The 15046-nt window shown below is 46.6% G+C and overlaps 1 protein-coding gene across 5 annotated transcripts in view; it reads left to right on the top strand.

Moving 5' to 3' along the window:
• LOC139790434 (transcription factor 4-like) overlaps window positions 1-15046 on the top strand; it is a 221522-nt gene that overhangs the window by 169316 nt on the left and 37160 nt on the right. For all 5 annotated transcript variants that reach the window (XM_071732302.1, XM_071732305.1, XM_071732304.1 and 2 more), the window contains 3 exons: window positions 3361-3466; window positions 5526-5659; window positions 8672-8804. In XM_071732302.1, coding sequence (XP_071588403.1) covers window positions 3361-3466; window positions 5526-5659; window positions 8672-8804 — 373 coding nt within the window. The remainder of the gene's footprint in view (window positions 1-3360; window positions 3467-5525; window positions 5660-8671; window positions 8805-15046) is intronic.

The raw sequence follows: 15046 nt of genomic DNA on the forward strand, positions 1-15046 counted from the left end.
TAAGGACAGGGGAAAAAAAGAAAATCCCCAAAAGTGTCTGACCCCCTCACCCTGGTGCCTCCCCTCTTGCTGGCAGGGAGGGTGCGGGCAGGTGGGACCCAGGGGTCTCACCTCTGCTTGGGCAACTCCATCTGGCTCCTTGGCTTCCACCAAGGGTGGAATTTGTTGGTTTGGGGTGAATTTGTTGCAGTCAGCTCTGGTTTGGGTTGTTCTAAGTGTTTTCTGACTGAGCTTTCTCAGGGTGAGCTGGGGGGCACTTCCTAAGCTGGCATTTATTTTGGCTGCTTTTTCCATCGTCTCATGACCTCCAGCCTCCCTCTGCCCTCCCCTGCTCCTCTGGTGCTTTCCTTTCCTTCCCTACTCACCCAGGAGAGCCCGGGCTGGTCCATGCTAAAGCTTCAGACAGCATTTTATACAACTGCTAAGGACAGGGGAAAAAAAAAAATCCCCAAAAGTGTCTGACCCCCTCACCCTGGTGCCTCCCCTCTTGCTGGCAGGGAGGATGCGGGCAGGTGGGACCCAGGGGCAGGGTTTCACCTCTGCTTGGGCAACTCCATCTGGCTCCTTGGCTTTCACCAAGGGTGGAATTTGTTGGTTTGGGGTGAATTTGTTGCAGTCAGCTCTGGTTTGGGTTGTTCTAAGTGTTTTCTGACTGAGCTTTCTCAGGGTGAGCTGGGGAGGGGGGAAACGGCAGCCTCGGAGACACCGACCCTGTGGCTGTACCGTTGGGTTTGAGAGCAGGCAGCGAGGTGAAGGGAACTCATAAATTAGGGAAGAAGTCAGCAAGAGGCATAAAATCCATCCTGGTTTTCTTTATGGTGTGTACAGGGAGCTGTTAGACCTTTCCAGCTCGGGCTCTGCAGGTATGGAGGTGCAAAGCCAAATTTCCGTCGGCGGGAAGGGGCCCTTTCCGGGCTGAACTTTGGTTGAGCTGGGTCTGAAAGCAGCTGGGATGGGGAGGAACAGGAAGAAAGGGAGAAAAAAGAGAAAAAAGGAGTTCAGGTTGAGCTGAATGGAAATACCTGGTCATGAGGGGCTGGGGGAAAGCCTGTCTGGGGGGTGAGAGGTGGCCAAGAGGGACCCTCCCTGTCCTGGGTGTCCTGGGGCAAGGGAGGGAGTGGGGATGCTCAGAGAGGGTTTGTCTTCATCTTTTTTTCAGTCCATCTGTAATCTTTGTGTATTCCTGCCCTTCAGAGGTCTGAATTTCCCCAGGTTGATCCCTGAGAACTGCAGGGGTTGGATAAATTCTTTGTGAAGGTGGTGTGGGAGCTGCCGTGGGAGAAGGGAGGGCTGGGAAGGGGTCTTTGGGGTCCCCTTTCCCTCCCACAGACCAATGTTCCTCCTTCATCTCCTCTCCCAGGATTTTCCTGCCTGTGTCCCTGACTTCCCCTCCCTGAACTAAATCACAGCACCCATCTTTGCAAGGTTCTGACCTCAGGATGGGCTTTCCTCCTGGCTCCAGGCTGAAACCAGTGCTCCCATCCCTCACCAGCTTGCTTTGTGCATCACTCAGCACCCTGAAAATGGTGATGCTGGAGGTGCTAAAGGAACACTTTGGGTTGGCACAGCTGGTGCCTGCCCTGTTCAGGGACTGATTCTGGAGCAACAGGACCCCCAGTCCCTTGCTGGGACACCGGTACCAGTGAAAAGCCTGGAAGAGGGGAGATTGAGATTGAGGTTGGATATTGAGAATAAATTCTGTAATTTGAGGGTGCTGAGCCCCTGTGCCAGGTTTCCCAGAGAAGCTGCAGCTGCCCCATCCCTGGCAGTGTCTCAGATCAGGTGGGATGGGGCTGCTGGGAGGTGTCCCTGCCCATGGAAAGGGGTTGGGAATGGATGAGCTTTGAGGTCCCTTCCAACCCAAACCATTCTGGGATTTAGGGGTTCCTGAAGCTCACTCCTGGCTGGGTCTGTGCCTCCCATTGGAGCACCCCAAGCCCACCTTGGTCTCAATTGAGGCAGAAGGCACCTTATTCTTTTAAAAAAAAAAAAAAAAAAAAAAGGAAACCAACCAAACAAAAAACTTTTGGCTTTGATTTGTAATCCCCCTGCCCATGTGGCTCAGAAACCCCAGGGAGCTCCAACCTGCAGCCCCGCTCCTTGCTTGGGGGATTTATCCCACATCCCTCAGCATTTCTCTCCCTGATTTTGATTTTGGGTGTTGTTTTGGCTTTCCTGGGGCTTTTTGTGAAGGGGAAAAGCCCCTTGGCTGGGGGAGAGGAGCAGAGGACAAGGAGGCTCTTCCCAGCCCCACCAGCGGCCGGGCTCGGGCGGTGGATTTCTCTTCCCTTTGGCTGTGACCTGGAAACATGGGAGAGCAGGCGTCGTGCCAATTTTGTGATCTGCTGCCTGCTTCAAAATGGAGGCAGGAAGGTATCCATTTTCATCAAGGAGATGACAGTGCTTCAGTCTTCCTGACCATCTGGAGAGAGGCACCTCCAGCGCAGAAACAAAGCGCAGAGGAGCCGAGAGCGAGCGCATGGGCAGAGGGAAGAAGCTGCACTGAAATAAGAATAATAAATTACCCTTATCAGCTGCTTGGGGGGGGGGAAATTTTTAATTTTTTCTTTTTTCCAGTTTTATTTTGGTTTTAAACGCCGGCCTGGTTGAACTAAAGGAAGATGTTTTTCCAAAAGGCTCTGGTGGATCAGCAAAGAAATAAAAGCGACCGAGGGTTTTTGGCACATGCGTCGAGTTTGTTGCACAGACAAATATAATAAAATCCTAAGAAAGGAGGTTTTTTTTTCCCCCTGATGTGTCCACAGGCTGTGTTGGTGGTCTCGTGTAGCTCCAGGTTTTGAATCGGCCTTTCAATCGTCTCTGGAAAGAGCTTGATCCATGGGAATTTAATATCCCAAGATATGGTTGTAATTTTCGGTCTTCTTGATAATGCTGGTTTCTCTTAATTTCTTTTAATTTTTTTGTTGGTGGTTTTGAAGTTTGGGAAATTAAGTTTTTTCGCTTCCCTGCAGTGCTTTCCTTTTTGTTCTGAAGTCTGTAGCCTTTCATAGGAGAAAATCAGCACTGGTTTGAGTTCCTGTTTATTTTAAGCTCTGCAATGCTCTAGGAAGAACACATGTACATCTGTTTGTTCATTTTATTTACAGAAATACATAGCTTGACAAATACCTTGCAAATACCCTTGTTTAAAGCTGGAACATGTCAGGCTGGAGGTTTCTTTTGAAGCTTCACATTTATTTTCCAGTCACACGTGTACTGAGGGGGTTTTTGTCTTCTCAGAGAAGAATTATGTGGTGCTGTGCCCTGATTTATACCCAGCAAGGTAAAAACTCAATATTTCTTCCCTGCTCCCTGCTAAAGGCATACTAAATGAGTCTTTTTTTTTTGATTTTCCCTTAGGTTTATGCCCCGTCAGCAAGCACTGCCGACTACAACAGGGATTCACCAGGTTATCCATCCTCAAAACCAGCAGCCAGCACTTTTCCCAGCTCCTTCTTCATGCAAGGTAAGGTGCTGCTTTCCAAAGGAAAACCTCTCCTGCATGTTTTCCCTCTCTTTGTGTTTTGGTGGTTTAGCTGGAGCCAAGACAGGCTGGAAAGATCATCTCATGGGCTGTAATATTCCCAGGAAAATGAGGAGCTGAACGTCTGCCTTTGACCATTATTCCTCTGCACATCTTGGTTTGAGCCTGCAGGGAAGCAGGATAATGAAAAACTTCCCAGCTTCTTACCTTCTGAGGTTCTTGAAGCAGTTTTTTGGTTTTTTTTTTTTTTATAAATCTTTTTTTTTTATAAATCTTGAAGCAGTTTTTGGGGTTTTTTTTTCCCCCAGCATATGCATGTATATAATGCATACACTAAACAAAGCTGTGCAAGGAGTTTGTGCTTTTTTTTTTTTCATGTTAATGGGCAAGATGTCAAGTATCTAGTGCTGCAACTATGTCCATTTATGAGGATGTGGAATTAGAGCCACCTTCCTAAAAAGAAACCCTTTTCTCTTCCTTTGAGGATGGGTTAATCATAGTTCTCATGCCACCAGGTTGTGTTTCTTGCAATGAGTACAAAAACATTTGGTCTAACTTAGTAAATCAGGTTCCTCCAGTTTGGAAAGCCCCCCACACAGTTAGGGTGCTCATTTTTTTTTCACATTTAGGGCAAAATAATTAGGTTTTAAGTGCTTTTACATCCACTCTGCTTGAGGCTAAGTAAAGGGTAAAGGATTCTGTTTAAGCAGCAGGACTGAGAGGCTAAAATATTGCAGGGCTGGATTTTATTATAAATATATATACACATCCACTTTCCAATTCACACTCTTAGGGGGAAAAAAAAAAAGAATTCACCCACTTTTGTGTGTCCCCCCCCCCATGAGTGCTGCTCAAGCATCCTTAGGGTCCCTGTCTCAGGGTGACCAGGCCACCTCCACCACATCTCTGGCTCTTTATCCAAGGATGCTCAGGTCTGGGTTTCCTTTAGGCACCTCCTGCAGTGGAAAATCTACTTTGGGACCATTTCCAGAGGAGTGGGGGGGTCATACAGACAACGACTGGAGAGAAAATGATGCTTTTGGCTTAAGCCATGACTAAATAGCACCCAAAGAGCAACCTGCTCTGCAGCTCCTATGGAGTTGTAAAGCTGGGGATTAATAGGCCTCTAATGATATCAAATATTTACCCTTTGTAGTGCTCAGCCATCCTGCAGTTTGAAATGTTATCTTCTGGCAGATTTGGGTTGAAGACATAAATCTGCCTTAAGGGACTCTTCAAACAGCCCTGGGAAGGTGGTGCTGGGAGGGCTGCTGCTGCCAGGCTGTTTTAAGTTTAGAAATAAGGCAGGGGCTGTAGGTCAGAGGCAATCATTTTTTTTTTCTCAGACCAACTCCTGTAGTTTGAAAAAGCTGACAGCTTTCCCAGCCCACGTGCCCATCTTCCAGGGCTGCTGGTCGGTATGGAAAAGTTACTTTTTTTAATTATTATGATTTTTTGTGAACTCCCTGGCATTATCCCAGTAGAAAATGCATTTCACTGCACTCTTACAATTCCATTTCAGTGTTTTTAGTTAAATGCAGCCAACTGTTTCACTTGATAAAATCTGGGGAGCCCTTTTCCTGCTCTTGGGTGCTCTGGGCAGTGAGGTGGCCCCAGGGATGAAGCAGGAGGTGCAGAGACACAAAAGCAGGGAATCCCCAGGAGAAAACTGTGAGAGCCTTGCTAATTCCTTTTTAAACAAACAAACAAAAAAAAGGCAACGATGAAATATCTTAGAAAACTTTCTGGCTGTGGAAACATTCAACGTTGAGGAGTTACCTGATCATTTACCAAGTCAGATGAGACCACCCTTGTTCTGGAGGCTTCACTGTATTTTATTTCAGTGTCTCTGCTAAACTTTATTAAAAGAAGAGTTTATATACTTGGGGTTTATGGTGGCAGAGCAGGAAGAAAGCAGCAAAAAACTTGGAAGCCCAAGTGATGTGACCAGGAACCCGGGTGGGGTTTGGCAGAGCACGAAGCTAGGGGGCCAGCAGGCTCTGGCACTGGTGGCCAGTGGTGTTCCCCTCCTCTCTTCCAGATGGCCACCACAGCAGTGACCCGTGGAGCTCCTCCAGTGGGATGAACCAGCCTGGCTATGGGGGAATGCTGGGCAACTCTTCCCACATCCCCCAATCCAGCAGCTACTGCAGCCTGCACCCCCACGACCGCTTGGTAAGGGAAAAGGGGGGGAGACTGGGAGGGTGCTGGGTGCTGGGTGCTGGGCATCACATCCCAGTGACACCCTGGGCATGTCTGGGGGGGTGCTGCTAAAACAGTCTCCACACAACCATCGTGTGTTCCCAGCTCTGAGCTGGGGAAATCTCAGGGAATGTGGCCTGGAAGGCTGGGAAGCCCCCAGGGCTGGACGTGGATGCTGAGGTCCTGCCCCAGCTTCACCCTCCCTGCAGTCCCACTGCAGATCCCCAACTCCCTACAGAACCTCTCCCAGTGGAACTGAGGGCTGGAAAGGGGGGAAAAATGGTGCCCAGAGTCCTGTTCCTTCAGCTGATGCTGCAGGACAAGGGTTGGGCTCATGTCTGTAGCCACTGCTCATCCTGAGGATGCCAGCCTGCCATCAGCTGGAGCTTTTTGGTCTTTCTAGTTGGTGGCAATCAGTCTCCTTTGCTGGAGATAATTATCTATCATCAATTTACTGCTTTAAAAAAAAAAAAAAAAAAAGGAAGTTTGCTTTATTTTCTCCAGTACATCCTGATCCCTAGCAGGGGGAAGTCACTGGGACCGAGTCCATCTATTGTATTGGAAGAGAATAAAATAGGAATTAAACTTGATCTCAGCACAGTTTAGGGGATAATCTCCTAATATCATGGCTGGAGTGATGGAACCCAGCATTATTTCTCTATAATCATTTCAGGTTGGTTTGGTTTGGTTTGGTTTTTAAGTCAGATTGAAAGGAATGAGCAGGCAGCCAAAGGGAAGTCGTTTGTCTCAAAACGGGTGAAATATTCCAAGCCCTGGTTTTCTCCTCTGTGCCTATACTTCCCCTTCTCAAAGACCATGAAAAAGGCAGAGGAATGAGGAGTGCTGGGTTTCAGGGAGGAAAAAACCCATTGCTGGAAAGCCTTGCAGAACCATTTTTGAGGACTGAGAAGATTTAAAGTCCCTCTTGCAAACTGGAAATTAATTTGCAAAACAAATCTCCAAAGTCTCCCACGTAACGAGGGGAGCACAGTGCTGTGTAAAATTAATAGGAAGTCCAAAGGAAAAGGAATTGCCTCCAAAACTGCTTAATCATGTCCTTATAAAAGGCATAATTAAGGCACTAAGAAAACTTAACGCTGCTCTGAAGTGACAAGCACAGAGAATAAAAATGGAGTGGAACTTTTAAAACCCAATTTAATCTAATTTGTTATCAACACTGATACTCATTTATCACTGTTAGGTGGCTTTTTTGTGGCATCAGCTCCAAGGAGAGGTAGGAGAGCCTTCCTGGGCAAGTCACTTCACCCTGATTCTGAATTTCTTGGGTTTTTCACAAGGAGAGGGGAGTTTTCTGAAGACCTAAATTATTTTTACACTGTAAAATAGGCAGGGATGATCCACCTCAATGCCACAGTGTTTTTTATCTTATTCTATTAATCCTAAATTTCAGAGAGAGTGAGAAGCAGTGCTACCAGTCCAAGTTGCAGGTGCTTGGTGCTAATGATGTTCCTAATAATAATTTTTTACGTGTGTCTGGCAGAGCCTTCTATAATTTAGGTAACAGAAGGGAGGCAGTGGTGCTTTAAATCCTTCTCCCAGAGTTTCTGCAGGAGCATCAGTGAGAGTTCAGCACGTTGTGGTCAGCTGGTTGAGGAAAGTTTAAATGATTCCAGTTTGGTTCCCTGCAAATGTCCTTAACTTCTGGGTGACCTGGAGAGAAAATGCATACAGCAAAAGAAAGAGAGAGAAAAGCTGGTGTTTATTCATTTTTCTTTTTTCTCAGGCCTAACAAGGATTTCCTAATTAGATGCCTGGAATACAGGGAACAGTTCTCTCCTAACCTCTCTTCAGATCCCAGGCTTTTCCTGAAAATATTTGCCCAGAGTGCTTTGAGGGCTCCCCCTGAGAGATGAGAAAATCCCAGAGCAGCACTTTGATACGTGCCATGGAACAGCCACAGGAGATGGAGTCACTGGCCCCAGAGCTCAGTTTTTCCTTTTTTTTTCCCCATTGCCTGAGAAATCCCTTTTCTCTGGGCCACTGCCCCATTGGTTTGGGACTGCAGTGGTTCAGGATGAGTCAAAGCCTGAAATTATTATTCAAACCTTAGTCAGAGTTGATGGTCGTTTTTCCAGGGATAGATAAAAAAAAAAAAAAGATTAGGACGCTGTTGTTTACATTTTTTTGAGATAACTTTCCAGTATTCAGTTACTTTGCACATAATTACAAGAAATCCTGTGAAAGTAATGAAATAATAGGAAGGAAGGGAAGGATGTTTTCAGCCAGCATCCCCGAGCCACCCCGGGGGGCAGAGGGTGCAGAGATGGTCATGTTCTGCCCCATGTTTCACAGGAGGCTTTGTATCCCAGCCTCAAAACCCTGGAGGTCTTGTGCAGGTCCTTTTTGGTGGGGACAAGGCTGTGACAGACACATAAGGGACATGGCCTGGGGTGTGTTTGCCCAGTGGTTTGTTCTGATCAAGAAGAAACGAGTTCCGAGTGCTTGATCCATCACATTTCAGATTGTCAGGGAGGGAAAATGGATCCAGTTGCTTACCTGGGCTGCCAGTGTGTTTCCTTATGGCACGGGCTGTGATCTCAGCTTTGCACAGATATTGGGTTTGATGTCAAAAGCAATCTGGGGTTTCTACTCCTTCCCTCAAAAGGCATCTCCAGGCAGTAGCTGTCCCTCTCAGAAAGGTTTGCTTGATATATCACCTAACTTTCCTTCCTTTATTTCTTCTTATTACACCTCTATCACCAGTTACAAGCCATCCAAGGTGGGTATTGTCCCCAGCAGACAGGTGTAAGCTGTGTCTCCTCCAGAAGGTGTCATTTTAGGGCAGAAAAAGATGCCCCTGGCTTAGTCTCGGGGCTGCGTTCTCCATCGACGCAGTACGGGGGCAGCATGAGCACCCCTCTGCCTTCCGTGGTCTCACGAGTCAAAATACTTTTTAAAAAAAATTTTTTTTTTAATTTTATTTTATTTTTAATCTTTGTTTTGTGTTTTTTCCCCCCCCCCCAGAGCTACCCATCACACTCCTCAGCAGACATCAACTCCAGTCTTCCTCCGATGTCCACCTTCCACCGCAGTGGCACAAATCACTACAGCGCCTCTTCTTGCACCCCTCCTGCCAACGGGACAGACAGCATCATGGGTGAGTTGGGGGTGGGTGCTGCTCCTCCAGCCTCTCCCCTTCCCTCTCCTCTCCTCTCCCAGCAGGGCACCCTGCTGGAGCCAAAGAGCTGGGATCCAGGTGGAGGGTGATGTGGTGTTGCATCCATCCGCTTGCTGGTACATCCTTCATCCCTTCTGAGTGGTGCAGGAGGAACAGGAATTTTGTGGCATAAGGGTACTGCAGAAAGAGCAAGAATTTTGTGGCAAAAAGGGCATTATAGTGACCTTCACCTCCTTTGCTCGTGTCTTTTACCACTACTCCTTCTTTTGGTGAATTAAATATAATCAGAGCAAAGCCCTTTGCTTCGGAGTCGGGCTGGAAGGTGCTGCAGCAGCTCAGTGCCCCATCCCACTGGTACATCCTTCATCCCTTCTGAGTGGTGCAGGAGGAACAGGAATTTTGTGGCATAAGGGTACTGCAGAAAGAGCAAGAATTTTGTGGCAAAAAGGGCATTATAGTGACCTTCACCTCCTTTGCTCGTGTCTTTTACCACTACTCCTTCTTTTGGTGAATTAAATATAATCAGAGCAAAGCCCTTTGCTTCGGAGTCGGGCTGGAAGGTGCTGCAGCAGCTCAGTGCCCCATCCCACTGGTTGGGAAGTTTGTTCTCTTTAGGGATTTAATCACCTGCAGGGCCATGAGAAGTGCTGCTTCTGTATCCCCCCCTTTTTCCCTGCAGTTCCTGCCACATGGTGTGGGGGAAGCGTGTCCCTGCAAGGGACTCTCTGATGTCACCGGGTGTAAATGAAGAGCATACCTCTCTGCCCTGAAATATTTGGCAATCCTCAGGAAATCAAAAAATAAGGCTCTGCTGGTATCTGAGAGAGCAAATGAAGCAAATGAAATAATTGGTAAATCAGGAACACATCACTGGACACATGGTTTGGATTACACACAGGATTCTGCCTCGAACGGCTGCGAGCAGGACTAATGCAGTAAGAATGGAGGGTGGGTTCAAACATTAACACATGGGCATCATCTTTTTCAAGGCCCCTGAACAAAGGAGAAACTAAATACAGTCTCTTCTTCATTTGGCACTGTCTGAGAAAAACGTATCCTGTTTCAGGAGAGCCTTTCTGTGCTCAACCTTCCCCTTCCACTGAGAGTTCTTCCGTTACACTTCCGTGGGCCACGGAGGAAAATCACTCAAAGGAGGTCTAATAGCATCCAAATTCACTCAGCCCTCTGCCCACCAGGCATGCTGAAGCCTCACAGATAACATTTTGGGATGCAAAAATCCTCACAGAGGCTGGAAGTGGGTGGGAGTGAAAATGCAGCCTCCTGCCCTTGTGCCTCCGGGAGAAAAAGCACCTAAATTCCCCATGGGAAAAAACACATCCAGGTTTTCAGCTGGATTCATCTCCTGAAAAATCCCCACGTGTGACTCAGAAGAGCAGCCGTGCAAACAGGCAGGTTTGGGGTTTTTTAGCAGCTTTTAATATTCAACAAGTTGGGCTGCAGCTGAACTGAGGGTTACCCAAGTATTTCGTGGATGCAAGTCCAGCCTGAAGTCTGGGCATTCTGATTTTCCTGAGCCAGCTGGGAGCCTCCATCCCAGTCCCTGGGAGAGGACACAACAATTTGGGATGAAGGAGACCTCTAAAAGTCCCCAACCCATTGAACAAGGAGCAAACCCTTTCAGGGAATTCCAGGAGTGCATTGGAGTGCAATTTTAAGCTGAAGGGTTGGCTTTGGATTTTCCAAGGGCCAAAGAGGTGCAATGTTTAAGGAACCTGTTGTGGGTCTGTCAGCTCCTTCTGCTCCAGGGATTGATCCCATTCCCTGCTTTCACTTCTCCTGGTGTTTGTGTGACATCAGGCACTGGGACATGCAGCTTTGCCAGGAGAAACATGATGTGCCTTTCCCCTTGAGGCACTGGTTTCACAGGAATTTTATTACCCCAGCAGCCTGGGCTGTGTGTTTTACAAGGATCTTAAGCTTCCAGTTCCAGGAGGGTGCTGAACTGTCACACAGCAGAAGAAGAATGTGACTTTTATCCAGCTATGTCACTTCCTCATCGTTTGGGGAGAGGGGAATACTGAGATGCTGCAAGTTTTTCCACTCTTCCTACGATAGAACCACAATTTCCAGGCTGCTGTTTCACACAGCTCTCTTCCATCAGAGCAGCATGAGGTTGTAGGAGAAGTTAAACTATCAAAATCTGGCTGGAATTCTTTACTGGAAGGCTCCTTCTTATGGGTTACAACTCAGATGCTTTGCTAGATCTATAATTATACTCAGTGAGATACAGATTCCTGGAAGTTTAGTCAATGATCTGAAGATTTACACTCAGAATCCCAGCAGAAGGATGTGAAAAGGCTGCACTTCATCATCCCCTCCCTTGGCAGAATTGTTCTGCACCAAAACATGCTGAGAAAGTTTGGGGAGATTAACAAGAACAATAAACACACCCCTCAAGCCACTTTGACTCAATCCATCAAAAGGTTGCAGTCTTTCACCAGGGCTTCAGCACATTTGTAGCCTGGGAGCAGCTCAGAAGTTGCAGTGACAGCTTCAGCAGTATCCCTGAGTTGTCTGGAATTTTCTCCATCCTGCCAAAATTTGGCAGTGGAGCCTTCTCCAGTGGGAAAGCCAAGTCCAGGCTCCTGTGTGCACAGTTGTGTTCTCAAATAATAAATATATTCAGACTTTAGGTTGAGGAAATCAAGACAGGTTGATAAGGAAATCAAGTCATGGGCAGGGAGATAAAAAGAGGGGGGGTCCATCTGGCTTAGCTCTCAGTAGCTGCTCTGTTGAGATGGACTTCACTGACCTCTTTCCATTTATTTTTTTTTCCTGGAAGTTCCATCAGGTTCCATCCTCTTCCTCTTGCCTCAGCCATCACTTATGGAGTTAAGTGGGAAAGCCAAGTCCAGGCTCCTGTGTGCACAGTTGTGTTCTCAAATAATAAATATATTCAGACTTTAGGTTGAGGAAATCAAGACAGGTTGATAAGGAAATCAAGGCAGGTAGATAAAAGGAGGAGGGGTCCATCTCAGTAGCTGCTCTGTTGAGATGGATTTCACTGACCTCTTTCCATTTATTTTTTTTTCCTGGAAGTTCCATCAGGTTCCATCCTCTTCCTCTTGTCTCAGCCATCACTTATGGAGTTAAGTGACTGAAAACTTCCGTGAGGGGGAGTTGCAGTGACAGCTTCAGCAGTATCCCTGAGCTGTCTGGAATTTTCTCCATCAATTTGGCAGTGGAGCCTTCTCCAGTGGGAAAGCCAAGTCCAGGCTCCTGTGTGCACAGTTGTGTTCTCAAATAATAAATATATTCAGACTTTAGGTTGAAGAAATCAAGACAGGTTGATAAGGAAATCAAGGCAGGTAGATAAAAAGAGGAGGGGTCCCTCTCAGTAGCTGCTCTGTTGAGATGGATTTCACTGACCTCTTTCCATTTATTTTTTTTTCCTGGAAGTTCCATCAGGTTCCATCCCCTTCCTCTTGCCTCAGCCATCACTTATGGAGTTAAGTGGGAAAGCCAAGTCCAGGCTCACATGTGCACAGTTCTCAAATAATAAATATATTCAGACTTTAGGTTGAGGAAATCAAGACAGGTTGATAAGGAAATCAAGGCAGGTAGATAAAAAGAGGAGGGGTCCCTCTCAGTAGCTGCTCTGTTGAGATGGATTTCACTGACCTCTTTCCATTTATTTTTTTTCCTGGAAGTTCCATCAGGTTCCATCCTCTTCCTCTTGCCTCAGCCATCACTTATGGAGTTAAGTGGGAAAGCCAAGTCCAGGCTCCTGTGTGCACAGTTGTGTTCTCAAATAATAAATATATTCAGACTTTAGGTTGAGGAAATCAAGACAGGTTGATAAGGAAATCAAGGCAGGTAGATAAAAAGAGGAGGGGTCCCTCTCAGTAGCTGCTCTGTTGAGATGGATTTCACTGACCTCTTTCCACTTTTTTTTTTTTCCTGGAAGTTCCATCAGGTTCCATCCTCTTCCTCTTGCCTCAGCCATCACTTATGGAGTTAAGTGGGAAAGCCAAGTCCAGGCTCCTGTGTGCACAGTTGTGTTCTCAAATAATAAATATATTCAGACTTTAGGTTGAGGAAATCAAGACAGGTTGATAAGGAAATCAAGGCAGGTAGATAAAAAGAGGAGGGGTCCCTCTCAGTAGCTGCTCTGTTGAGATGGACTTCACTGACCTCTTTCCATTTATTTTTTTTTCCTGGAAGTTCCATCAGGTTCCATCCTCTTCCTCTTGCCTCAGCCACCACTTATGGAGTTAAGTGGGAAAGCCAAGTCCAGGCTCCTGTGTGCACAGTTCTCAAATAATAAATATATTCAGACTTCAGGTTGAGGAAATCAAGTCATGGGCAGGGAGATAAAAAGAGGGGGGATCCTTCTGGCTTAGCACTCAGTAGCTGCTCTGTTGAGATGGACTTCACTGACCTCTTTCCATTTTTTTTTTTTTTTCCTGGAATTTCCATCAGGTTCCATCCTCTTCCTCTTGTCTCAGCCATCACTCATGGAGTTAAGTGGGAAAGCCAAATCCAGGCTCACGTGTGCACAGTTGTGTTCTCAAATAATAAATATATTCAGACTTCAGGTTGAGGAAATCAAGTCATGGGCAGGGAGATAAAAAGAGGAGGGGTCCCTCTCAGTAGCTGCTCTGTTGAGATGGACTTCACTGACCTCTTTCCATTTTTTTTTTTTTTTCCTGGAAGTTCCATCAGGTTCCATCCTCTTCCTCTTGTCTCAGCCATCACTTATGGAGTTAAGTGACTGAAAACTTCCCTGAAGGGGAGTTGCAGTGAGAGCTCCAGCAGTCCCCTCTCCCTGAGTTGTCTGGAATTTTCTCCATCCTGCCAAAATTTGGCAGTGGAGCCTTCTCCAGTGGGAAAGCCAAATCCAGGCTCCTGTGTGCACAGTTGTGTTCTCAAATAATAAATATATTCAGACTTTAGGTTGAGGAAATCAAGTCATGGGCAGGGAGATAAAAAGAGGGGGGATCCTTCTGGCTTAGCTCTCAGTAGCTGCTCTGTTGAGATGGACTTCACTGACCTCTTTCCATTTTTTTTTTTTTTCCTGGAAGTTCCATCAGGTTCCATCCTCTTCCTCTTGCCTCAGCCATCACTTATGGAGTTAAGTGACTGAAAACTTCCCTGAAGGGGAGTTGCAGTGACAGCTCCAGCAGTCCCCTCTCCCTGAGTTGTCTGGAATTTTCTCCATCAATTTGGCAGTGGAGCCTTCTCCAGTGGGAAAGCCAAGTCCAGGCTCCTGTGTGCACAGTTCTCAAATAATAAATATATTCAGACTTCAGGTTGAGGAAATCAAGTCATGGGCAGGGAGATAAAAAGAGGGGGGATCCTTCTGGCTTAGCACTCAGTAGCTGCTCTGTTGAGATGGACTTCACCGACCTCTTTCCATTTTTTTTCTTGGAAGTTTCACCAGGTGTCCTCTTCCTCTTGCCTCAGCCATCACTTATGGAGTTAAGTGGGAAAGCCAAGTCCAGGCTCACGTGTGCACAGTTCTCAAATAATAAATATATTCAGACTTTAGGTTGAGGAAATCAAGTCATGGGCAGGGAGATAAAAAGAGGAGGGGTCCATCTGGCTTAGCACTCAGTAGCTGCTCTGTTGAGATGGACTTCACTGACCTCTTTCCATTTTTTTTTTTTCCTGGAAGTTCCATCAGGTTCCATCCTCTTCCTCTTGCCTCAGCCATCACTCATGGAGTTAAGTGGGAAAGCCAAGTCCAGGCTCCTGTGTGCACAGTTGTGTTCTCAAATAATAAATATATTCAGACTTTAGGTTGAGGAAATCAAGTCATGGGCAGGGAGATAAAAAGAGGAGGGGTCCATCTGGCTTAGCTCTCAGTAGCTGCTCTGTTGAGATGGACTTCACTGACCTCTTTCCATTTATTTTTTTTTTCCTGGAAGTTCCATCAGGTTCCATCCTCTTCCTCTTGCCTCAGCCATCACTTATGGAGTTAAGTGACTGAAAACTTCCCTGAAGGCTGGATTTGGGATTTGGATTTGGGAAGGCTCCTTCATTCCCTTGAAGGTCAATGCAGAGATGTTTTAGTGCCCCTCCAGATTTCCTTGTGGTTTTTTTTTTGCAGAAGAACCTAAAAACATCTTTCCTTGGTCAGACCCAGAGCTCATCTGTGCCATGGTCCTGTCTCCAGGATTCTTGGGACTTCCTTGGGAGGAATGTAAAGACAAAGCAACCACAGAGGATATTTTCCCATATCTTTGGCTCTAAGCAGC

This window comes from Heliangelus exortis, chromosome Z (genome assembly GCF_036169615.1).
Source record: "Heliangelus exortis chromosome Z, bHelExo1.hap1, whole genome shotgun sequence".
Taxonomy (NCBI): Eukaryota; Metazoa; Chordata; class Aves; order Apodiformes; family Trochilidae; genus Heliangelus; species Heliangelus exortis.